This window comes from Limulus polyphemus, unplaced genomic scaffold, assembly GCF_000517525.1.
Source record: "Limulus polyphemus unplaced genomic scaffold, Limulus_polyphemus-2.1.2 Scaffold234, whole genome shotgun sequence".
NCBI classification, from domain to species: Eukaryota; Metazoa; Arthropoda; class Merostomata; order Xiphosura; family Limulidae; genus Limulus; species Limulus polyphemus.
Genome location: NW_013665844.1, coordinates 629,395 through 656,646, shown reverse-complemented (window position 1 = coordinate 656,646; position 27,252 = coordinate 629,395). Strand labels below are relative to the sequence as shown.

Here is a 27,252-nt window from a genome sequence, read left to right as displayed (position 1 = left end):
TAAGTTATAAACGTAATGAAAATTTTAAAACCTACTGCCAATAAAACAATGAGCTACACTGTTTATATATATATATGTGTGTGTGTGTGTACCTGCTACTTCTAAGTAAAGCTTACAACTGTAACATAAAACACCTTACTTAACAACATAAGTAATTATTTTTCTATGATCTTTAGTTTTTACTTAAGCAGGTCATTACAAATTAAGTCATGATAAAATTTAACAAAATATTTTGTTTTTGAAGAATTGATTTATGTTTTATATTATAAAATGAAGCTTTCTCATAACCTAAGCTACCAGGAGCAATCCAATAAACTTATGCTTTTTTCCCAATCATAGTTTAGATAAGATTTTTATATCCCTTTATTTTAGAAATGAATACCTCAATATTTAAAACATGTTACACAATCTTCACGATTCTCACATTTTTTGGCTGACAAAATTCCAGGACTTTTTAGGACCACTAAACAGTTTCCCAGGATCTTTTAATCTTATCAGTGGCAAAATGTAATACTTCATACATAACTATCAGTTCTTTTTTGTCAGTATATTGTTAAGTTAATAATAAAAAAAAGACCATAATATGTAGTTCAAATCTTTATTTTAATTTTTTGATAATTACTGATCATTATTTTGATAATCCAGAATGTTTTCTGTTTCATTGTCTTGAGAGACCATCATAAATTACAAATTATAGGTACTAGGATGTGTGAACATTAAACACTTATAATTGCTAATAAAAAAAAAGTGAGTCAATACTCCTCTTACAATGTTTATAAAATAAACAAAATACACAACAAAAGTTTAAAAAAATGTTAAGGAGGGAAATCAGGGGATGATACTAAATTAATGGTTCATAGCACCTTTAAAGGTTAAAATAAATCATATCTATTTTAGAATTTAATTTTTTAATAAAGACTAAATAAATAAACAACTGCAGTTTTCCTATAGTTCAAAAAAGATCAAGTAACAGCAAGAATAGCCAGTATGGAAGGTCAGCTATCAGTTAAAGGTTCAATTATCACTGACTGATTACTGGCTAATTTCACTGGCAGGGTCTTTATATTAATGATCTAAAAGCTTATGAGACATAGCCTGGCAGTAGATGGAATTCTCAGTAGTTAAAAGTTGAAGAAACAGTCAATTATCAAATGCAAAACTTTTGCCAGAGCTCTATCCAACATTCTAGAAATGGTACCTGGTGACTGATACATTTTTTTATTGTTTTATTTTCATTTGCTCTTGCAAAAGAAGCAAGAAAATAAAATCTATAAAAACAATTAATAATGAATCAAAATGAAATACAGTTAAAAAAAAAAAGAACATAAATTCAACTAAAAGAAGTAATGAATATTATGAGAAATAAATCATATTACATGATTATCAAACACGCACACTGATTACTCCTTTGAATCAGACATGTTGAATCTGAACAATATTTGAAAAAAGGATGCCAAACTAACTGTATATTTTGGTTCAATATAACTCTTACAAATTAAATTTATTTTTATCAAAAGCTAACCAATTTTCTATGTTTTAACTCATGAATTTAACTTTAGCTAATAAAGGTTCAAAATGCCAACACATGTTTGAAATGTCTTCAAATTTTTTTTTTCATTTGTCATTTGTAGCTGCCACAATTTTTATTTTGTTATATTTATTTTTGTTTTTCCTACATTTTTTACAGTTTTACAACACTGAAATAAACCCTAAGGGCCTTTCAAGCCTGGGAGAGCAAAAGTACATACATCCACCATTCTTCCCAGTTTTCTGGACTCAGTAGAACCATGAATTTTGAAAAACTACTATTTAGTTTTCAAAGAAACACACAGAGCAAATTTTGCTGATCTTACTGAAATTACATGAGAAACAGAATACACAAGTAACCAAAAATAAAACATTCAGCACAGTTCATAAAAATTATAAACTGGACTTATTCCTTCCAAATTTCCTAGTTCTTTTGTTTTTACCCATTACCTGTAATTGAAGTTGCTCTTTCAATAGAGTTGTCTCTTCTCTTTGTTTGTGTAATTCTTCATTTACTTTCATGTTTTCTGCATCAACCAATACACCCAAGTTAGAAGGAGGAGTAAGAGTATTGTACTTAGCACGCAACTCCATCAAAGCTTGTTCTGATATCAGATGCTTTTCATTTAGTTCTTGCATTTCTTTCAAAAACATCTCTTTCACACTTTCCAACTCTTTCTAGAAGATACAAACAGTGAGAAAAAAATAGATAAGTTACAATGAGATCTGTCACCAAAAATACTTGTTTAATGGTATAACTAATCAGTAAGCAACCTCAGGCTCTAGATATTTGTACTGTTTTACATATCACAACATAATATCTCATAATCAACTTTAATTAGCACACTAAAACAAATTAGTAAGTTATAAACGTATGAAAAATTTTAAAACCTCTGCCAAATAAAACATGAGCTACACTGTTTAGTCTATAACAGTATTATAATTACAATGTCACAATAAATTAAACTTCAAAACAGCCACTGTTCCTACTTCATGCAGAATTTATTAGATATCAAATTTTGTGAATACAGTACATTAATATAACTTGACAACAGGAAAATGCTGGTGTTTCTGCAGATCCAAAGATAACAGTGTGATGATATTAATATTATATTTTTTATATTTCTAGCATTAGTGTGGAATGTCTTTATTCAGATATATTCAGGTCATTTTTCTAAATTTTCATGCAGGTGTTGTGCATGTAGTTATTTTTCTCACTAAACATACACTATTCCTCTTACTTAGGTAAAAGTTACATATAAAAATATTTATTCCATAGAAATTTGTGCTAGCTAACTATGTTTGAGTCTATTCCCCAAGGCTAAGATAAGCATATTTCAAGGGGTGATACAGATACTTGTGAAGCATGCTTTGGGAGGATCTTTCCAAGGAACATTTTTATCAGAATAGTCATTGATGTTGGTAACCTAAAGTATTGTGGGATATTGCACTAGGACCTTGGTCTGGCATAAAAATTGGATATGCACTAGGACTTTGCTCTGATATGAAAATGGGATATCTCCATGATTCCATCTTTTGATTTTTTTACCACAGCTCCTCTATTAAACCTCTTTGTTTGATATAGAAACTCTACTCTAGCAGCTAGTAGAAGTCATAAATGAAATTAGAGGTCTGTCAGTCAAATAAAAAGCTTTTATTTGTATGAATAAATATTTTGTTCATTTGTACAATTGTGCACTTGTATTTCCTTTGTTGCCTGTGTTAAAAATATTAGTCTGCCTAACATTTCTGCAGTTTTGCAGATATCTGATTTTTTTCTGGTGAATATCAGTGATCCTGCATACCACATTATATGTGTGTACTTATCAATATTACCCACTTCTTTGAACATGATCTAAAAAATGCTTAATCACCCAAAAATTATAGTTGAACTCCAATTCTAAAATAATCCTGCCAAAAAAAAAATTAATTGTAGCATTTTGTGATCTAAATTTACACACATACACACAGAATATTTCCATAAATGAATCTAGAAATGGTAAATCAATAGGGTACTAGTGAAGGTCTGCTAATTTAGGTAATTTTAATTGTTATAGAAACTTCTAAAGTCTGATAAAACTATAGAAATGTAAAATGTACACTAAGTTCTTGAACTTCAGTTTTCCTTGACTATAGGTGAGAAAGTCCAAATCTGACATATTCTCAATAAAATACAACATATATGTGTATCTCTTAACTTTCTCGCAATGAGCTCAGTCAAATCACCCGATTTCATGAGACCAAATTGACCTTCGGTTTCCACACTATAACTTCTAACATGTTTTGTATATCTACATGAAATTTGACAAGCTTTGAGTAAGCATTACATGTCTTTTGTAGACAAAAACATCAGAATTTTTAATGAAGTATTTCACTTAAAATTTCCACATGAATACATGGAAATAAATCGTTGACTGCTCCGAGTGCAAAATGATTTTCATGTTCAGATCAAAAATACTTTACTTATTCTGAAAATTATCCAATTTCATTTACTTAATCTTTTAAACCTCCTAAATAAATTTGAAACATTTTTTTCCAGTAAAACGTTATATTTATTTATCTTTAATTTTTCTACCCTAACTCTATACGAGGTTGGTCAAATTGACTGTGAGTATATCTTGTTACAAATTTTTTTTTTTTCATTATCTTACCTAATCTAACCCAATAAGTTTCTAATGTTTACATTTTAGTTACTTTTATAATAATAAATAAAGAATACACATGAAAAACAAGAAATACAGTACTTATCTGAATCTTTTCTTTTCGTTGTCAACTTGTCATGAAACTTAACCCCCACTTTTTTTTCTTTATACTAATGGTACTATTGCACTAAATAATTTATTATTTAAGTAATGCACCTAAGACACAGAATAATACCTATTAAAAAGCAGACAATGTCCTACAGTCATGATAATTTTTCTGGCTTTTAACTTTGTGATAAGAGCCATTAAAAATTTAGGTAAAATTTAGGAATGGTAAATAAATTATAGAAGAGGGAAGACCAAGAGAGCAAATGTTACAATTCTCATTCTAGGGGATATTGAGAATTTTATAAAAATATTTCCTTGTATAATTAAAACTTAAATAATATAAAAATTTGATTTATTAGCTATGTTTCAAAGCCAAGTTTATTTGTATATCATGAGAACAAAGTAGTTTAAATTCTGAATGTAACTCAATAAAACCTTGTGAGGTGCACAGAAAAGGAAAGAGTTAAAAATGTTTAAAAGTTTCACTGAACTAACAGTGTTACTATTACTTATAACTGATATGTAATTCCTATTTCTTGTTGCTTGAGGTTAAAAATTAAAAATCTTTAAAGGTCAGTATCTAATGTTTTTGTGTTACAATTAAGAATAAACTTTTAGAAAGAAATTTTGAAGAAATGAAGAGATAAATGGATAAAGCCTACTCTTACAGTATGAATATATTACATATATTACTCTCCTATAGTATATACTTCTCATTTACAACATTTGCAAATTTTTCTAAGTTCTAATTTTGGAACATACTACCCAATTTGCCCAAATGTAATGCACCCCTGAATATAATGTGCACCCAATTTTGAAATGTTAAATTGATGAATTTTTTTTTTTTTTACAGATCACTTGTACAAAATGTATTGAATAGTTTCTAAATAAAGTAAACAACTATCAATGTATTAAATATTTTTGGAAATCTTTCATTGAAATTTTTTTACATGTCAATTTTACAAAATTTATTGAAAAGTTTATATGCGGTAGTACACTAATCTAATCATCCATCTTCATATAAATTTTCATCATGGCTACAACTGTCACTACCATCGGATTCATAGCATTCATTGGATTTGTTTCCTTGAACCTTTGTTTCATCCTCTTCTGATTCCCACAGCATCATCCGTCCCATTCATTGCATTGGATACACAACATTTTTTGAAACCTTTAATGATTTTGGTTGGTAAATTCTAGTAAAATATCTAACAAAATTGAATGTGTGGAAATATAATGCACAGTCAATTTTTTAGGAGGTATTTGGAGTAAAAAACTGTGTATTATATTCATACAAGTACGATAAATCTATTAGAGATTTTGTGCCAAATTTAGCCTTAGATGTAACGTTTTTGTATCTTGACCTGTCACTGTTCCCAGGATAACTGTTATAAGTTCTGTTTGACCTTGGGTGTTGAGGACATTTTGTGACTTTCAGATGGAACAGATACATCAGCTTGTTTTCTGATTGATTAGCTACAGAGTGAAGGTAACATATGAATGTTGTTTTGTCATTTTAAAACCACATTTATTCTAAAGGTTGAGAAGAATAGACATTTCTTTCCTGAAGTTGTCAAGAATTTGTGGTAAAGTTTTATGTGTATTTTAACCCTTTATCCATTACTTTTTCTGATCATGTGTTATTTTCATTTCACCTTACAATTTATTTTACTTTCTAATTCAACATATCACAATGCAATAGTCCTTTCCACTTGTACTACTGCCCATTTTCTTCCACAAATAAAGTTTCAAATTTTCTTGCTTTAAATATCAACTACATGTTGTTGTTTTTAATCTGATTGCAGAAGGTCACTGTATTTTTTTCCTTCCATACACTAAATTCACAAACATCTTGTTTTCACAAAGATCAGGTGACTGTGTAAAGGTTCATCCTTGAAGTATATTCTTGTTAGACTTTAGGAACTCTATGGTACAATGCAATAATATATTAGTTATTTAAAAGAAAATTATAATTTTGTAACAACTTCCACATGGAGATAGTCCTTTAATAAATCAGGATGTTTATATATTTGTTTTTCCAGAAAAGAAACACATTATCCCATGGCACAAAGTAAGTCAAAATTCATTTGCTCTGATTTTGAGGAAAAATCTACTACTAATTTGCTGTATCAGATTGGAATCATCTATTGTTGTTTTCAGCAGTCCCCAGAGAGACTTATAAAAATTATTACTGAAATACCTCAGTTTCAAATTGTTTAAGGTCAAAGTATTTTCTATTTTATGCATTTAAAGAAATGGACTAGATTTTCTAGTGCACCAATCATTTTAAGAATTTTGTATTTTATGGCAAAGTTGCTAAGGCTATATGCTAACATACCTAATTTTTAGCTATTTAAGAGAGGGAGGGCAGCCAGTCAGCATCATTCTGCCACCTACCCTTCATGCTAAGGGACTGACACTCCCTCTCTTACAGTTCTACCACATCTTAAAGTGTGGGGAATACTTAGTGGTATGACAAAGATTTAAATACGGGCTACTAGCTTTAAAATTGAGGGTTCTACCATAGAAGCCATTTTAAGAAGTTCAGCTTTGGTCTTTGAAGAAATAATAAAATATGTAATGTATAAATTACATAATATATAATTACAGATAAAAATCTTGCCACATTCACAGCACTTCTTTTAAATAAAAAATTACTTACAAAATTGAAATGTAACATCACTAATAAAAAGAAATTACAACATAAAAAAATGAAAAACCTTATATTTTATATAGAGATTGTTTTAAATTGACTCGCAGAACAAACCATTCCCGATTACATGGGAGGATTTAAGTAAGACCTAGTTCATGACTCCCAATCAAGTCACATAAACAAAATAGAAATACCTTCTGAATTTCCTGTTGTTGTTCCTTCCAAAATTCAATTTCTTTTTTAACTTCTTCCTTTCTAGCAACAGTCTCTTGTTCTGCCTGTTATATTACACAAACACTTGATTCTCACATTCAATGGTTCAAAAGATATTTTTTCCTATACACCCTCATACTCCTTTTTTTTGCCATTTACATTATTACCATACTAATATACAATACACTAACACAATAAGGACAAAGCAATGGAATTCACACTTATTAGTTTCATTTCTTCTAAATAAATCAAAACAAACATAGCAAAATTGTATGTAGTTGTTTTTTTTTTGTATCTTCAGAAAAAATCATTTATAGGCTGACAAAACTGTTACAGTATAGTATTAAATTGGATTTGTTGCAAATGACATCTAGTTTTACTGTGTAATATGGAAAATGTTTCAAAAGAAAATCTATCTTAAGATTTATTCTTACAGAAAAATTCATAACAGTGATAGCGTATATATTATTTTACCACTTCCTATACAAAGATCTTTCAAACACAGTAGTTAAACCACTCTTTTTATATACTGTAAGGTATTTTAAAACATCTCATCATGGACAATAGTAACATTAACATTCTCCTTACTTGAAAATGTATTTCTAACAGATACTCACCTCATAACAGAGTTTAGCTATTTTCCATGTGCATCTGCATTAGAGATTTGCATGCCACTAGCCTTTAGCAAACTCCCACCTAATTTCACAAGATTTCTTGTGAATTGTGTTACTGCATTATGATGTCATTATGAAGCAAAAACCCCCAGTAACAGGGAGATGGCAACACACCTCCACGCACAACAGCTCCCCTATGCATTTGCACTCAAGAACTTCATTCTTTAATGAGGGAAGGAATACAAAGGTATACTAAATATGGGAAGGTTGGGTGGGAATGTGTGTTAAGATGTTAGTACCTACAAAAAATACATTTTCAGGTAAGGAAAATGTTAACTTCTGAGTCAATACCACACCTCTTTGCATAGTTTAGCTAGAACACTATGTTGAAGTGTTGGAGGGACCAGCACACAAATTTATCTAGATGAGCTCTTTTCAGAAAGCACCAAAAAAAAAAAAGACTCATGGAGTGTAACACCCAATGGCAAAGGCTCCATAAGGGCACACCAGTGGGAGGCTACATCTCATCAGAAAGGGAGGAAGAGGCAAACAATCCCCATGTGTTATAAGGATAGGCAGAATAAAAACATGGTCATCCAAATACTTGCACACAAGACATTGGAGAGCCAATATGTGTGGCATGGTTGAGGTGTGTTCAGACTGTACCTTGTGTGCTCACCTCAACTTTACTGTCAGACACCAGCTGTAAAAGGAAGGCACAGTATTTATTCCATAGAAATTTGTATAGCGTGTGCACACCTCAACTCAAGTGAACAGATGACACCTGCAGATGGAGGGCACAGGTGTATATGGTGTGTTCCCTTCCACTCTACTGAACAGTTGCAGGTTATATAATGAGAGCAATGGATTGAGATGTGTGCTTGCCTCAACTCTCCTGAACTGGCTCTGGCTGCCCGAGGACGGGCACAAGTGTCATGTGATATATGTACAGCTATATGAGGGGTGACCTGCACTACACTGACAGTGTCACCATCACCCCACTTCCCACTGTATTGGTACTCAATCGTATGTCATCCCAGCATACAAACCCAATGGGTGAGGGTTCTCCATGGTCTACCACCCCAGCAGCTAGGAACTGGTAAGTGGCAAGGGTCTCCTGTGCTCCACTCAATTAGAAAGGAGGGAAGAATTTGTGGTGGGGAGACCCGGAGAAAATGCTTGGAACCCCTTCAGTCCAGAAAGGTCTTTTTTACTGGAGGCAGTGCAATGGGTGACAGCAAAACCCTATTTTGAAAAGCCAGCAAGAGCAAGCCAGGGAAGAGTGCAAAACACTTTACTGGTACTGTAAGTATACCCTGGAGGCACCAGAAAATTCCCTCATATATCTAAAGATTGTGGGTAGACTGTAAAATGACAATTGGAGACAGGCAGAAACCTTCAAGAGACTGGACACCAGATGGAGAAGATAGTGTGTGTAGAAGGTATTTGGGTAGTCCACATGCTTGCCTGAAGGATCTCATCCAGCAGTCACCAGAAATGAGTGTCAAGAGAAAGAGTGAGATGACTAATCTGATGGAATAAGATGTGGAAGAGTGTGCAAGCATCAACCCCCAATGAGGAATAGATTCAACACAGAAGCTGATGGACACAACCTGTAAGAGTAAAAGAAGAGATGTCCGTGGAGAAAGAAGAATCCCAGGAAATGAAGAGCCAGTGATAAAAACCTTGAAAGGGTGAAGTATGATATAAGTAGCAATGAATAGCATGAACAGGACACAAAAGTCTTTCCAGATCTGACTGATCATAGAGATGAGAAATGGAAGGAAGAGAAATAGATGAGTGGTTACCTTCCCAAAGGGAAGATGTCTTAGAAAGGAAAGACCAGTCAGGATATAAAATAATATAAGAGCAGTGGAAGAGAGTATGAGTGTGAGTGAAGAGAACTATACTGAGGTCTCAGTCAGGCATGGGAGTGGGGCAAGAAGACAAAGGCCTATGGAGAAGGAAGGAACAGAACAAGATGGGGAGAACATGGGAGGAAAATACCCTGTGATATTGAGGAAGGGGAAATGTTGTGGATATGGCCCCTGATAAAACTGGCAATGGTAGAGAAATATAATCTATGGTCAAATAGCCAGATAAATAAAGTAAAGAGATGGCCAACAGTAGGAGAGTCAGAAGAAAGTGATGGTGGATGGACCAATGACAAAAGACACACCACATATACTGATATATAAAAAAGTTAAAGGGCAACAAGAATGAGAAAGGCTACATGAATAGAGAGACTGATTTCATGGGCAATGGACTGGACAAATTCCAAACATAAGATCTCTTGATGGAACAGTAATGTGTGAGATTGAAGCAAAAGAGAGAATATCCTAGGCATAGGAAGAAAAAATCAGATTATCAGACAGAGTAGAAGATGGAACCAAGGTTGTGCTGGCCAAAGAGATATAACAAGGAGCATCATAAATCGAGGCAAGAACCAGAGGTAAAAGTCAGAGAAATGGATGTATATGAAGGAAAAGATGAGACCAATCCTGGCTCAAAGCATCAACATCCAGAGCCATGGGATGGGGAACACAAGACCAGAAGAGAGAAAGCTTGGCATTGAGATGGGTGACAAAAGTATTGATGAGTGGTGTGCCCAATTAAGAACATACCCAATGGAAAACCTGAGGATGAAGAGACCATTCCATGGGCAGAATACAGTCCAGAAAAGAGAGGTGATCTGCAACAAGTTTCATAACATCAGGCATATGACAGGGATTGAGATGAGCCTGTTGAGAATTGGCCCAATAGTGATGGTACAGGGCTTGAAAGCAAAGAATCAGGTACCCTTCCCCCCTTAGCAGCTAATATAGAAAACAACCATGGAATTGTAGGAATGGATTATTACTAAATGATCCACTAGGAAGAGTAAGAAATGGGATCATGCCTGATGGACTGCCAGAAATTTGAGTGCATTGATGTTGAGAGAGCACTCATTCTGGGTCAAAGTGCCAGATTTTGGATTGTCATTTCCAGATGTCCCCAACCAGAAGGGGAAGCATCAGTGAATAGATGAAGGACAGGTCTGGGTGTAGGTAAGGAAAACACTGGCAGTGGTATTAGATCAGTCAATCCACCGAGACAGAGGAATCTTTGAGGTTAATGGATCCCACGAGTGGATCCAAAGGTCATGCAAGGACATATAATCATGACCCCATGTTATAAGCAGTTCCAATGAATATATGGTCCTCAAAAGTGATAGAACGTTTCATGCTGTATGAGTAGGATTGATTGTAGGTGGATGGAAGAGAGTTAAGCATGACTAAGAAAGGAATTGAAGAAAACTCCAGGTGAACAAAATATTGGATGGGAGTGAGGAATTACTTGGAAATTTTTACAAGCCACACAAGACAAATGGCCTCCTGCAGAAGAGTGGTATGAAGGGAGGAGTCCTCTCAGAAGTGGAACAGGAGAAGCCAATTGGCCATGTAAAAATGGAATTGCAGTCCCAGTCCATGCACATGGTGAGCAAAGCCCCTGACAATACTGTTGAAGATGTAAGGTATCGATGCTATGACCAACGAAAGAGCTTGAAAGTTGAATATACGATCCTGGTGGATAAAGCAAAGGAAATGTTGAGAGGTTGCAGCACTCAGGGTATGCAAGAATGCATCTAAAATGTCGACCTTAGTCATCCATAGTCTGAGCAAAAATGACCAACAGAGGAAAAGGACATTTTACATATGAAAGTGTAGGATGACCAGGATGTAATTGAGGGAGGAAAAGTCAATAACTGGATGCCAGTCCCTAGTCTTTTTGGGGACCACAAAGAGACAATAGTAAAACCCTGAGTAGGGTCATACACCCTTCCTATGGCTTGTTTGTCCAGCAAATCTGACAACGCCTCCTCGAGATGTTGAAGATAGACAAGCTTGGATGGAGGAGGTGAAAAGGGAAGGTTGGGAAGTGGAAATCAGAAGTCAGGAAGCAGAGGGGTTTGGACAAGGAACAGAGATGGAGGGGTTGAGTCAATTGTGAAACTAAAAAGGACAGCAAGTAGTGATGATGGGTAGGTAGCCTCCACCTGTGATTCAATATGGAAAGAGGTTTTTAATTCAGATGTTGTTGACAGAGCTGTCATAAAACTAAAAAACAGGGATAAAAATATTAAGTTAAAACCATTTGCTGAAAAATGTAAGAAAGAATATTTAGTACTATCATATATATATACCTGGTTTATCTTGTCAAATAATGAAAAAATTTAAAAAACAAATAAATATTTTTTCGATATACAAACCGATAAACAAAATCAGCAAAATTCTTAATACAACTAAAGATAAAATTGATTTAATGGAAAAATTTAGCATATATAAAATATTATGTGAATGTAAAAAAGTTTATATGGGACAAACTAGAAGAAATTTAAAATCCAGACTGAATGAACACAAAAGGAATGTCAAAAATAATAATATTACTATTTCACCTTTAGCAGAACATGTTTGTGCAACTAATCACACAATTCAATGGGAAAAAAAGTGTTATTTTAGCACAACCTGAAATTTAATTGGTATGAATATACATGAATCTACTGATATAATTAAATGCAAAAAAAGTAAATATAAATAATTCAATAAAGATGATGGACCTGATGGAAATGTTGTCAGCAGATGGCATGAAATTCTTTAATGTGTAAATTGGTGATTTGATAATTGTATAAATAAATGTTATTTTTGCAAAACATTACACTCCTGAGAATGACTCAGTAGTATACGTTGAAACATGTAGAGTGTATGAGATTGTTTTCCAGTCTCATTGGGTTTTTACCACTTTTTATCCTGTACAGGAAGTTATTGTAATTTGGAGACTGGAAACAATCTCATTTTTATAGAATTGTGTATAAAATAATAGTTTTTTTTAAATTGTGAGTTTTAACATTGAACATTACACGTGCCAAAAAAAATCTTAAGTCTTTGGTTTAGTTAAAACCAAGACTTGCATACAGTTGAAACCCTCAATTGTGAATTAAAACCAAAGTGTCAGAAAATAATTCATATACATATTTCTCTTTTATCTGGTGATAAGAAGTCATTAATTCAAAATAAAAAGTGAAAAATGTTCAAAAAATCCAATTATAAGCAACCATAGAATATAGAAATATGTGAAGTAAAATTTCAATACAGAAATCTAAGTGAAACTTAGAAGGTAAGCCAACTGTAGATGACCTATTCATTTATGTATAAATGAAAATAGTAAGTCATTTTTAGGACTATAGAAAACAATTTTGAATTAAAAATACTGCATCTTACTTTTTAGGAAATCCACAAATATGAAATAAGTAAAAATTGGTGTATTCATAGATGCAGAAATAATCTCTGATTAGAAGAGTTTTATAAATTTGACTTTATCACAAAATCTGTATTTAAAATTAGAATGTTACACTAAACAGAATAATTTGTATCACTTACTATTCATATAATTTCTCATGTTACACTAGCACTAAAACCTCTCTAAACAACAGTTGACTCTTGACATCAAAAAGAAGGATGTGGGAAAGATAGAAGAACTGCTATGCAAGACATAAGTACTTATTCATAAGACATTTTGCTACAGACATATAGTACTTAAACAATTTTTCTCATGTAAAGACTCATGCCAGCCAAGGAGCACCTTAGCCTATGATGGATGTCCAACCACGGCTGAGGAATAACATTCGACAGCAGATGAAGAGACATATAACTGGTCAACTACAAGCCGGAGGGTAAAAAAAGGCATCAAAAACATACTGAACAGTAATATGTATGTACAATCATATATGTACATCAAGCTCATACAAAAAATAAAACAAAATATATGGTATATGACATCAAGGCAAAGATATAAGTCACAGTTAAAAACAGCCACATGATGATATTAAATAGAAATAAAAAGAGTGGAATCACAAAAGGGACATGCATATAGAAGAATGCCCATTTTCACCAAAAACTGAGCCAGGATGACAGCAGTGGAAATGAAAGTGGAAGACAACAATCAGAGGCATTCATGTGTGGTGAAGTAGGTCCAAAAGGCAAGAAAATAAGCAGTCAGAAAATAACTAAAAAAATGCCATAGTAATACAAAAAAGGCATAAGTAATGAAAGCATCAATACATTCTGAGGAAGGAGGAGGAAAATAAAGTGCATCAATAAATGATGACAATTGAATGGGAACCCATGTACATCTGATCTAGCTCATGATCAGTGAAGACAACTTGCCACCTAGTCAAGTGGAAAGGAAAGGTCATTAACATATAATTTCAGACACAAATAACAATGCAGAATATAACATGGGTATATGTACAACTAAGAATGAAGCAAAGAATCGCAGTGACAAGTTTGCTAAGAATGTAGTCTTTAACAAGATGTTAAAACACAGCTAGAATCCCAGCTACCCTTAAAAAGAGAAGATAGAAAATAAAATTATACCTAAGGAAGACTGCTTATATCCAAATTTAAATAGCAGAGTAAATCGTAATTTACTCTAATTATTGAAAACAAAATTCCTTTCATTTTAAAATAACTATAACTTTTTTTTTACAAATCCATGTCAAAATTTATTAAAAACTCAGCGAATGCAATAATACACAAGACAACCTTTTCCAGTTATTTTCCTCTAGAAGTGAGAACACTTAACCAAACTGTATAAAACTTACAACAAACTAACTAAATACTTGTATTATTCAGTTTTGGTTTAAAAAAATGTCTATAATTTAATTGTTTGTATATCATTTTTTACATTATGAAATTAAAAATATTTTGTAGATACACACTGTTTCAAAAAATGAATAAAAATACTTCCTTAGATTTTAGAATTACAATTTTTTTTAATGTTGATCAGAAATTCCCATTTTATAAATACAATCAGTTTCAACTTGATTGATATTTATAGATATATTTCTTTTTATACTTTATTTTACCAACTGCAGTAGTCACCAGCTATAAATCATCAAAAAAAGTCAAAACTGACTAAGTACCAATATTCTTAGTTGAGATTAATTTATATCTAATAAATATAGCTTATTCTTTTGAATTATCTATGTTGTCTGAATATGATAAACTTAACAATAACATCAAATAAATGAGAATTTGAGTCAAATTTCAAGTCAATGGAATATTTTGCCATCATATATACTCTACTCCTAATTAGGCTTACCTGAAGTCTTGTAATAGAATAAAATTTATGTAGTTTTCAAAGAAATATAATTTAACATGAAAACATTTTGAGGAATGAAAAGAATGTCTAAGAAATAAAAAAACCTTATAAATAAAAAATTCCCAGATCTGTGATTTATTCCAAAGTCCTCTTAAACTGTTCTATTACCCATGAGCTTAGTTTTGTCACTTTTCCATGAAACCATAAATTACTTCTCACACCACTTTATTCACTATACAATGACACAAATAACTTATAAATTACTCTATCCAATGGTATTTAAACTTTTCCTGTAGATATTTTGAAAGCATTAGTAGTTATTTAATCACTTGCTATAAAGCCATAAGAGGATGCAAACCACAAAGAAAAAAAAGAGAAGGAAATTATGTGCATAAGAATACATTGATAATTATGATCTCAAAGGAATATAGTTTTTTAGCAAATATAAACCCATTTTAAAAATTCTAAAAACAGCAATAACTGAGTTGTTTCTGATAAGACTTCTTGGAGCTGCACAGAAATGTAAGTTTCAATATTTGTTTAATTTTTCTTTGCAGATTATATTTAAAAAATGTTAGGAACTGACAAAATGATAATCCTAAAATATTTTTGAGCAAAGAATTCTGGAAATAGTTTGAATTACTATTATCTTTACTGAAATTTTGAAATTCTGTAAGCAGGTGTACTCTCAACACCTAAAAGGTGCTCACATGGCTCAGAAAAGATTAAAATGAAATTGCATGGACATTAACCGATAACGTAAAACTGCACTTGTGAAATTGTAAAAAAATATATATATATATATATATATAATTTGAAGCAAGAACTAGCAAAGGATTTCACAGTGTTAAAACTTTTGATGAGGAGAAATTATTTTATTTCCTGTTTTCAATACTAATAAAACCTATGTTAAGAACTCTAGATCACATAGATAAATAAGATTTTGTAGCTCACTGTTTTATCAGCAGTTGATGAATAGCTACTGCAATAACTGAACATAGGTGTATCCCAAAATTCAAGGATACATGTAACTACCATGATGTCATGGTTGGTTCAACACTGACTGTAAATCTGAAATGCATCATTCACTTTGTTTGTATTTCCAAGATGGATGTCAGGCAAAAGAAAAGTTTTCAGAAGAATTGAAATTCATATAATGTTGGGAGATAAATGCAATAAAACAAAATCACTGTAAAAACACAACAGTGAAATAGCAACAAAGTTTTTTTTATCCAGCAACGTTTTCATCAACTGTTCTTCACCAAGTGTAATTTCATTTTTATATTAAGCCTGAGGAAGAATGATTGCTTTATATGTTGTTAGATAAACTTGTTTCTATTTAAAGGTTGCATTTTTACAGTGATTTTATTTTAAAAAAAGTTGCTGTATAAACAATTACTGTAAAATGTAATTCTCCTGTCATAAGTGTCAGGTCCCTCATAGAAGCTGTCATATCGCATTTTACAATCTCAATGCTCCTTCAGGTCACTTGAGTGTTGAGCCAATGTTGAAGTGACACCAAAAATCAACACTCACAAAAGCTGAGTTGAGGAAAATGGCATGCCAACAGTGAATTGTTGTATTTTGGAATGTGCCCCATCTATAAATAAAATGGTACAACTTTTAATAAGTCTGACAATTGAGTACTTATGAGAATTAATCACCAGAGAATTTTTCAGTGAATATATCTTATATACATTGTGAACTGTGGTGTCTGTCCAAGCATTCGTCTCTCTCCCGTTTACAAAGGCTGCTTCCTGCACTGCTTTTCAAAAGCTGTGCACACATTAAAAGCTCAACATTCACTTTTGAAATGATGGGAGAACAGGCATGAATAATATTGATGCCAAATTTTATTTTTCAAGTAGGATATTCTACACTAAATTGTAAGGAATTAATCACACTATCATTCATATTTCAAAATGCGACATAACTTAAAGAATAAAAATGTAGATTTATCATATGTTATTGTTAAGCAGCTCTTAGCATGAGTGAAATACTCAACAATTACTTTTCGCAGTGGGTAGTATAAGTAGTTCATAGGTTTGGCTCTGAGAGAAACCAACATAAGTAACCCTTTTAAAGTTCATGAAATAATTTAAATTGATAGATTAACTTAAACTTTTCCTTTTGCTTCTGTGTGTGTGTATATATACAAAAAAGGAAAAAAAGTATAAAAAATAGAATCTTCTTATTCGATCTAAAGTATTGAAAAATCAAGTATATCATTACAAACATAAATTTCAGTAAGTTATATATATAACCATTTAAAAGAAAATACAATAAACAAATTAGGTTTTCTTATTGATTTACTGTTTGGAAAAATAAAGTATATAATTACAAACTCTCATTTTGGTAAGTAAACATCTAATCGTTTACAATAAAATACTTGTACTGATTTTATAATATAATTTTTTTCATTTCAAAAAGTTTTTTTTTGGTGAAGGAATTTTACCTTAAAAAAAAAAGTCTGGTTTACTGTTAACCTTAGAATGAAGACCACAGTTTAACGAAATTAATACCTTAGCACAAAGGTTGGCAAAAGAAGCTCTCTCCTTCTCTAACTCCTCTTGTGTTTCTTTAAGTCTATTATGAATCTGACTCAGCTCCTTTTCAAGTTCTTCTATCTTGGGATCATTTACAATAGCCGCTTGTGCAGTTTGTAGCTTATCCCCATGACGTCTTCCATGATGACTTTGTAGGTAGGCAGCAGAAACAAAGACCTTTGGGCAAAACTCACACTAATAGATTGTAAGAAAAAAAACAAAAATTGTGAGGACATGAAAAAAATTTGTAACTTACAGCTATGTAAATAAAAGTACAAATCTTTTAAAATACAAATGTGAGCCATTATGCTGCTGCAGGAATTTTAACTACTTTGTCAAGAAATAGAAAAGAATTAACACTCTTATTACAAAAAATTATCATCACTTAACATAAACATTTCCTAATAAGAAATTATAAATCACAATTTATGCTAGTGTTTATTAGCTTTGTACACTACAGAAAGTTTCAGTACCCCAAAAACAACATTTATAGTTAATAAAAATAATTCTGCAAAAGTTAGTCATTTCAAAAATAAAACTGTACATCAAAAACATGTATCATGTACAAATATTATACATTTACATATGATGTGTCAATGTGTGTGTATATATTTACTTCACACATATTCTATGCAGCTGACTTGTGATTTGCTATATGCATCACAAAACAATGTCACACCTAATGAATACTCCTACTAAGTGATATTGCCTTTAACATTTAATTATTAAAAAGAGAAATGGTTAAGCTGATTAATTTTAGATTAAATTGGGCCACTAAAGCATGGAAAATGCAACATTATGCTTATCTGTAATAATATTATTTAATCAGTAACCATATTTTGTGTTTCAAGAGTTCTCACACAAAGAGTTATCTGCACACAGCCATCCTTAATTTTTGAACTCAAAGACAAAAGGGAAGCAACTCGTAAACATCATCCACTGCCAGGTCTTGGGCCACTTTTGTCTAATTGAGTTGTGGGATTTGACCAGCACTCTTATAGCACACCCACCACCCCAGTGTGGTGCATTGTTTTTCAACAGTGAGCTGCAAGCCATGATTCCTTGGATTTACGGTCCAACAATGATAAACATTTAGCCATGCCCAGCCCTGTATCAAAAATTCAAAAGAGTATAACATATAACCAAGAGTATGTCCCCATCAATATTTCATTTCAAAATCTTTTAACATGGAAAATGTTAGTAACCAGCTTTTTTTACAACAAAAAATGTTTAATGATTAGCATTTTCTTTTCCATGATATAAAAAATGGTATACAACAGTACTGTATAGTACAATTAAAATATAATTAACATTGTAAAAGTTATTTAGCCCATTAAGGAGGTATAATCATAAATATTTATTGGAAAAGTGTCAAAGCTAGTTTAAACTAAAACCAGTGTTTATAGTAAATTGTTGTTTTTGTTGTTTAGTTTTATGTAAAGCTACACAACTACTATCTGTGCATTTAAGTGTCAAAAAGAGCAAAGGGATCTAGTCAACAGTACCCATGGTGAACTCTTGAGATACTCTTATTTAACTTAACTGTGGGATATGGTAACCATTCTTACAATACACTCAGGGTTCCAAAGTGCAGTGTGCTTCTCTTTGGCAAAGGCACGAGAACAAAAAATCCTCAAATTTCACATTCTAGGCACACTAACCACCAGGCTATGCCTGGTCTTAGCAATAAATTATAAGAGAAAATGGTATATTCAAGATAAAATGAAGTGAAATATATGAAATTAAAAATCTATGTTGAATGATTGTTCTAACTTTTTACTATACATAGCTTTAGTTAAAACAAACTGACAAGAACAATAAAAAATATGTTAATCCTGTTATGTATTATGAACATTTGAGCTTTAATAAGGTTAACCACTTTACTGTTTCATTGTATCATTTTTCTCGTGTTGTAAAGGTTAGGCCTATGAAATTAACTTTATAAATATTGTAAGGGTTTTGTTGTAAAAACTGACATAGTGATACTCTTTCCACAAAAACATTTCTAAAATGTAATTATTTTGTGAATCATTTAGTTGAAAACAACTGTTCTTAAAATTAGGACTTTTGTTCCATTCTGTTGTGCATTTCCTACTCTTGATGAGCATTGATGAACTGGTCATAAACTGGGTGTATTGCTACGAAAGGTGTTCATTATCATCAGCAAGCTTGGTGATAACTTCTATTGTCCTCTTCAATTTGTTTCATAACTCTTGATGCATCTTCCCGATGAAACCAACTGAAAAACTCATGACTATTTATCAGCTTAGCTTTTGTGTGGTGGCTTGTTTAGTATTACTAAGGCTGGTTCTTTTTTGTGGGCACCAAAATAAACAGCTCTATGTTAGTTGTTCCATTCATTTACAAGTGACAATTTTGAACTAGAACTAATCTGATTAGTACTATTCTACAACACAATGTTGGGATTTATTCTATGAGCTGGGAAGTTGTATGGTAAATCCTGACACTCCAAAAGTAGTTGAGTTGCCAAGAACATTGTTGGACATCACTTTCCACCTTAAGGTTGTGATAAAATAGCTCCTAAAAAATAAATTCAATTCACAAATACAATACCAGCAAGTTATTATAATAATTACAGTATTTCAACCCATGGAATTGAGTCATCATTATCAGGTTTTTGCATATGTGTGGGCCAGATTCTTTACAGTAGATGTCAGTGACTTGTTGGAGTATCAACAATAAACAAATGTCTGTTACAATAAATTACCACAGTTGTATCCATAGCTTTAAATAATCATCTCTTTTCGTCTAAGTCCACACAGGCTGGTTCAGTTACTTTAAACCACAACTGACAAGATGAATTATTATTTTCAGCTCTGTTATTACAATACTATCAGTGATAATTTCACTTACATTACACTGTTGGTTACCACTAGTGTATCCAAAGCTTTACATAATTGTCTCTTTTCGTCAAAAGTCCACACAGGTTTGTTCAATTACTTTAGAGCACAATTGACAAGACCAATTATCCTTCTCTGTTGTTATACTCTGTTGTTACAATACAGTTTGTGATAACTTCACTTAAAAAAAAAGTGCCATTATATGCTCTTTACTGCTAAACTTACAAACACAGTCTAGATCTATTTCACTATATCTCTCACTAACTTTGTCTTACTTATTTCAACTAAATTTTGTATGCATATTTATAGCTCAACTGAGGCCTAGAACTTACTTATTTCAACTACATTTTGTACACATGTTCATAGCTCGATCAGGGCTTAGAACTTTCAACACACTACATGATATTATGATGTAATAATATTCCATCAAAACAAGGAGAGAAACTTGGAAAGTTCTAGTAACATGACACAATAATACAAGCAGCAATTCACAACAATGGAACTACACAACGTAGTTAACCTGGATGTATGAAAGTGGCTGATGGTCTGTCTGGATGATGAACACCTTTCCATAGAGGTAGTTCTGGAATTTCTGGAGGGCAAATATGATGGACAGACACTCTCTTGTTCAATCACAGAATAGTTCTTCTCACTCTTTAACAGTTTTTTACTGATAAACATTATAGGAAACAGTTTGTCTTAATGTTCGTGCAGAAGTACTGCTACAATTCCAACATCTGATGCATCAGCCTGAATGATGAATGGTCTGTTGAAGTCTGGCATTCTAAGGATTGGCGAGTTATCCTAACATGTTCGTCAACTTCTGGAATGCCATCTGCTGTGGTTGTTCCCACTTCACCTTATTGGGTTGGCCTTTCTAAGTCAGGTCCGTCAATTGTGCAGCAACTTCAGCATAGTTTGGGATGAACTTCCTATAGTATTCCACTGACCCCAGGAGGGATCTGATTTGCTGCTTGGTCATTGGAGCTAGTGCATCTTGTATGCACGTTAGTTCTCCTCTTCCATGGCTATCTGTCAGTTGCCCACCTTGTGTCCAACACAGAATAGCTGATGTAGCACTTAGATGGTCTGATGGTCAGACCTTCTGCCTCATTCGTCTGAACAGCTCTCCAAGTTTCTTCAAGTGGTCTTCCCTTCCACTTTCACCTTATAGTCCATTCTATTGAGCACTTCCTGCACTTCAAAAGGTCCTTTCCATGGCAGGGCGAGTTTGTTGTTGTCTGTGGGTAGCAGAACCAAGACCTTCTGACCGACCTTGAAATGCTGATCCTTGGCCTTCTCATCAGAGAAGTGCTTCTGACTGTCTTGAATAGCAATGAATAGCATGAACAGGATACAAAAGTATGTCCAGATCCAACTGATCATAGAGATGAGAAATGGAAGTAAGAGAAATAGATGAGAAAGAGTGGTCACCTTCCCAAGGAGAAGATGTCTTAGGAAAGAAAGACCAGTCAGGATAGAAAAGAATATAAGAGCAGTGGTAGAGAGTATGAGAAGAATTGATAGTATAAATATGTGAACAATGGCAACCACAGGCAAAAAGAAAGAAAAAATAGGTTTTGAGAGAAAGGTGGTATAAGGTGCAAGATATCAATGGCTTGAAAGGTTCACATGTGTGAGTGAAGAGAATTATACTGAGGTCTCAGTCAGGCATGGGAGTGGGGCAAGAAGACGAAGGCCTATGGAGAAGGAAGGAACAGAACCAGATGGGGAGAATATGGGAAGAAAATACCCTGCAGTATTGAGGAGGGTGAAATGTTGTGGACAAAGCCACCTGATATAACTGGCAATGGTGGATACAGATAATCTATGGTCAAATAGCCAGGTAAAGAAAGTAAAGAGATGGACAACAGTAGGAGAGTCAGGAGGAAATGATGTTGATGTCTTTGTATGTATCATCTCCACCCAGCAGTCTTAAGTCTGATAGGACCTCATCTTCTCTAACAAAGTCACCATCTTCAGGTTCTGCATCTATGACAGCTACACCTGAAGTGTCCATCTGTGCCTCAATAGCTGCACCATTATGTCTTCTTCCCTCTCAAAGTACCTCTTCAACAGATTTGGTGTGGTAGATCTTGGTCTTTCCTTCCACTTTCACCTTATAGTCCATTCTATTGAGCACTTCCTGCACTTCAAAAGGTCCTTTCCATGGCAGGGTGAGTTTGTTGTTGTCTGTGAGTAGCAGAATCAAGACCTTCTGACCCACCTTGAAATGTCAATCCTTGGCCTTCTTATCAGAGAAGTGCTTCTGACTGCCTTGAGCTGCATACAAACTTTCTCAAGTGATTTGACAGGTCAGTTTCTGAAGTCTAACATGTACTGGTATGTGTTGCTCACTTCTTACTCTTCTTCTCCTGTCCACAGTTCTTTCAATATCTGCATCTGACCTTGTACTGTCAAATCAAATGGGTGAATATCCTCTACTCGCTTGTGGAACTTCTCGGTAAGCAGGTACCTGTCCCAGCCTCATGGTCTCTCCTGACACATCTTGTTCAGCATGCTCTTTAAGACTCCATTTACTCTCTCACAAAGTCCATTAAATTTGGGATCGTATGGAGTGGCAAAGAGCTGCCTAATGCTGATGAGCTTGCACATCTCTTGCATCAGTTAAGAGGTAAACTGTGTCCCTCTGTCTCTCAATACTTCTTTTAGAAAGCCTACTCTGTAGAACACTTCCAGGAGAGCTTCTGCTACCCTCTCCATCTCTATCTTCAACAATGCTATGGCTTCTGAGAAACGTGTTGCACAGTCAACTACTATCAGCATGTACTGGTCACCCTTGTCAGATATAAGTGCTAGTGGTCCAATCAAGTCCACAGTAACTCTACTGAACAGTGCTTCTATGAGAGGTATCTCACCCAGTGGCACCTTGGCTACCTTCCCTGGCCAATGGAAGTTGCTGGTGATTATGTTTACCATTTTCTTTGCTCCTAGGTGTCCTCCCACAATTGACTCACGAGCCAACTTCATCACTTCAGTCCAGTATTCTGTAGATTCTATTATCTGTTTATGTTCCCCAGTAGAAATGCCTTGATAAATCCAGTACAACACTCCCTTCTGGTCCTCTATTCTTCCCCTTTGTCTTGTGCTCTTCTTTCTCCCAGACACTGTCTCAGGGTTTCTGTAGTGAAGGATTTTTCTTCTGTGCTTCCTTCAGTTCCCATAGACCTAAATTCAGGATGTCACTTTTCAAGACTTGCAGTCTTGCTTGCTTTTCTTTTCCTAAGCTCTTGTGGTGACAGAGATGCCTTATCAGCCTTCTTTCTGTCTGTTTCCTCCAAACTTCTACTGCCTAGTATATTGTCAATCACAAAGTCATAGATGGGTGCCTTAATACACATGGCCTCAAGGTCTCTCATTCAGTATGAAGTGTCAAATTTCTCACTGTCCCATCAATCAGAAAACACAGATGTACCTTGCCTGTCATCTGGTTATCAAATATTAGACTGGTTCTCACTGCTGCACCAAGTGTCTTGTAGGACTATAATTTTCTTGTCCCGACACAGACTTCACTATTGGCATGTTGTGGTTTGTTGGCACGTCTCAATGTTTGTCACATGCTCTGATTACCACAGGCACTGTTGACCTGTTTGCCAACTAGAGCTGATCATCAATCATGCACTGTTTAATCATAGTGATAGCACTTCCTTCTTGCAGTGAATATGATGGGTTTTATTTAATCTGTTTATTCTGGCAGCAGCATCCATGGTGATAGTCACTCCTTTCTTGCCAGCACCATCTTTGTATGTAGCTCCAGCTACTTTATGTTGATATTTCTGCTGTTGCTTGTTGATGACAGACTTGCACTCACTCGCAATGTGCCCCAGTTTATAACATGAATAGCATGTCTGTTAAATTCTTGTCACCTATGGTAGCATCCTGCTTCTGATCAGCTACCCCTGATTTCAAATTTGACTGGTTATTCTTGAATTTGCCAGTTATACTCCCTCCACGGGCTTCGATATACTGTTTTGCCAGCTTGATCATCTCATCCACATCTTTCGGTGCTCTCCCCTTTAAGAACAGTGACATTTCAGTGGAGCACGTGATCATGAACTGTTCACATATTAGTAGATCTGCCAGTCCTTCAAAACTATCTTCACACTTTGCCATGTCAGTCCACCTTGTGAAGTACCATCACAGGTGTGCCACAAACTGAAACACAATTTCTTCAGTGTCACGTTGGACTTCCCTGAACTTCCAGCAAAAATATTCCTCAGTGAGTTCATAGCACTTGAGCAAGGCCACTTTTAACTTGTCATAGTCCATGGCATCTTCTGATTTCATTCCAGCACTTGTAGGCTTTTCTTGTGAGAAGGGGGCTGAGACAGACTGCCCAATTGCTTTTGTCCTAGTTCTGACATTAAATAAATCTTTCATACTTCTCCAGGAAAGCATCCATGTAAACTTTCTGTTCATCAAACTTGGGTAGCTTGGATCAGCTGACCCTGACCCCATTGTCATTCTTGGGTCCTTTGTCTTGCTGTTGATTGAGATTAGCAATCTCAATTTGTGCTCTTATTCTCTCTATTTCCAGTCTCTCCTCTTTCTCCTGATGATAATGTGGTAAACATTGAAACATGTAGTATCCACATTTCAGAAATGGTTATAATTGTGTACTGATTTTAATGTTTTGTGTTGTCTATTTATTATTTTAAAATATTCAATACAACAAAAACTTTATACTGCAAAGTATTCAATACGTGTCATAATTTGTGATGTAAGGCTGGCTATTTTGATCCACCAACTTCTGCCAAAACAAACAGCATCATTAGAACATTTGAATGATATAAAAACTTTTTAACTGGATAAGTTGCAAGCAAAACAAAAACCAACTCGAATTTTTAGTTTCTCAAAAGTATTGCAGTAGGTTTTGTTTTGGAATTTCACACAAAGCTACACAATGGAATCCTGTGCTAGTCTTCCTTGATTTTGAACTGATAGTCTAGAGGGAAGACAGATAGTCAAAAGTACCCAAAATTAACTCTTGAGCTACTCAAATCAAATATTGGGTTTTGACTGTCCTTCTTATAATGTACTGTAGCCCCAAACTGTAGACCAAGTATTTAGAGCAACAGGATGTGAACCATGGACCCTCAGGTCAATAGATCAGCATGCTAACCATTAGGCTGGGCACATACTGCAGTAGATTTCCTAATCTTAATTCTATTATTTTTCAGTATTTAAGGTTATTTTCAAGACTATCAAGTTTACTATGTAAACTTAAACTGTTTGGCTTATAAGGTTGTTTTCAGGGAAATAAAGTTATCACTCAGAATTTCTCAAAATATTCAAGAATCTCATCCTCATTCTCAAATTGCAGTAAAAAAAAAAAAAAACCCTTGTCTCACAATACTTTAACTTCTTCATGTTCTGTTTTTTTCCACAGTACTATAATCATCGTTCTCTGTGCCTATAACATCACTCTCCATCTCTACCTCACTGTCTTTCCATATCTGTATGGATTCATTCTTCTTCACTCTCTTCATTTTCATCAAAAACAGCATTAATTTCACCTTTATTTAGAAAAAAAACTTTTCTAGTAAATGCCAAAATAGCCCTCATGTTGATATGAAGGGTGAATAGCATATGTACCAGGAAATTCAAGAGGAGCAGTTGACAGTGTACTTTGAATACATCATGGGTTGTTTGACAAGTTATTGTGGCATTCGCAAATCATATTCAGCAACAAAAGTGTTGCAAGATTTATATGTGTCACATGCACCATGCCAATAACTGATATGTGACAGTTATATCTGGCATACCTAGATAAGTGGCTAAACTACAATTGTTCTTAAATGTTTTGTTGCACATCCTTTCAGCTTCTCCCAACTGATTTTGCAATGTCAAGTAGTAGAAGAACTTTCTAAATATTCAAATCTGCCATCGAAATATTGATTATTTCACAAAATGACAACTTCCCAACCTGTTTAAAGTGCAATTTTAGCTAGTTACATTATTTTCTCACAGGCAAAATATTATGACATTCATCAACACTTTTCCGGTCACTATTTGTAAATTTGTATGTTCATGACAGTGATAAATACACAAGATTAGAAGTGTTTAGTAAATACCTTAAAAAAACCAGCACGTCCAATAGGCAGACGTGTATCCTTCTTGTATAATATACTGTAAGATTGTGTGACTGAATATTATGATAAAGTTAGAAGATACAGTTCTAAACTGTTTACAAGTGATATTCAGGTGTTTAATTAAAAAACTACTAGTTCCACAACAAAGTTGAATAAAAAAACATATCATCATAACTTCTTAATATTTAGAGCTGAAACTACAAGTTGGAATGAATTATTGGAAAAAGAAGTTTGTGTCATAAAGTTAGAAAACGTGTATTAAACTAGGAACTTATTTTCTCCTACATGTAAGATTTGATGAAGCTTTGTTATGTCTGTCAGTTTGTACTGTATATAAGGTCACCATAAAAAATGCAATTAAATCATAATTAATATATATTGCATAGTACTATAAATTAGCATACATATCAAATACAGACAATATGGTTTGTCCTCATATTTTCAGGTAAAATATTTCTGTAACACATTTCCACAACCTGCAAATTAGCAATACATATCAGTGCTACTTATAGGATAGGTAAATACTTTATTTTTTCCTATCCATTTTACCTCCTTGTTCAGTAAAAAAAATTTCACTCTAGTTTATTCTTTGGAGCAAACTTTAATCAAGATAGTAACAGATCTCTGCATATTATAACCTAACAGTACTATTTGTTATATTATGATTAAATGTGAGAACAAACGTTTCTCTCTCTCTCTCTCTCTCTCTATATATATATATATATATATATATATATATACACACACACACACAGTCGACACTACGTACTAACAAACAAACCAAAAAAATAAAACTAAAAAACTAATAAATAAGAAAGTAACTACTTACTTTAAC

At 33.5% G+C, this 27,252-nt stretch overlaps 1 protein-coding gene across 4 annotated transcripts in view; it reads right to left on the bottom strand.

Annotated features, from left to right (window-relative positions):
• Positions 1-27,252, bottom strand: part of LOC106478625 (zinc finger protein DZIP1L-like) — a 93,199-nt gene that overhangs the window by 49,555 nt on the left and 16,392 nt on the right. For all 4 annotated transcript variants that reach the window (XR_002609949.1, XM_022382251.1, XM_022382253.1 and 1 more), the window contains exons 6-8: positions 17,420-17,638; positions 7,125-7,208; positions 1,978-2,205 (exon numbers count right to left, since the gene is read on the bottom strand). Coding sequence is in view for 3 of the 4 variants with exons in the window: in XM_022382251.1 (XP_022237959.1) it covers positions 1,978-2,205; positions 7,125-7,208; positions 17,420-17,638 (531 nt within the window). In the remaining variant the exon portion in view is untranslated. The remainder of the gene's footprint in view (positions 1-1,977; positions 2,206-7,124; positions 7,209-17,419; positions 17,639-27,252) is intronic.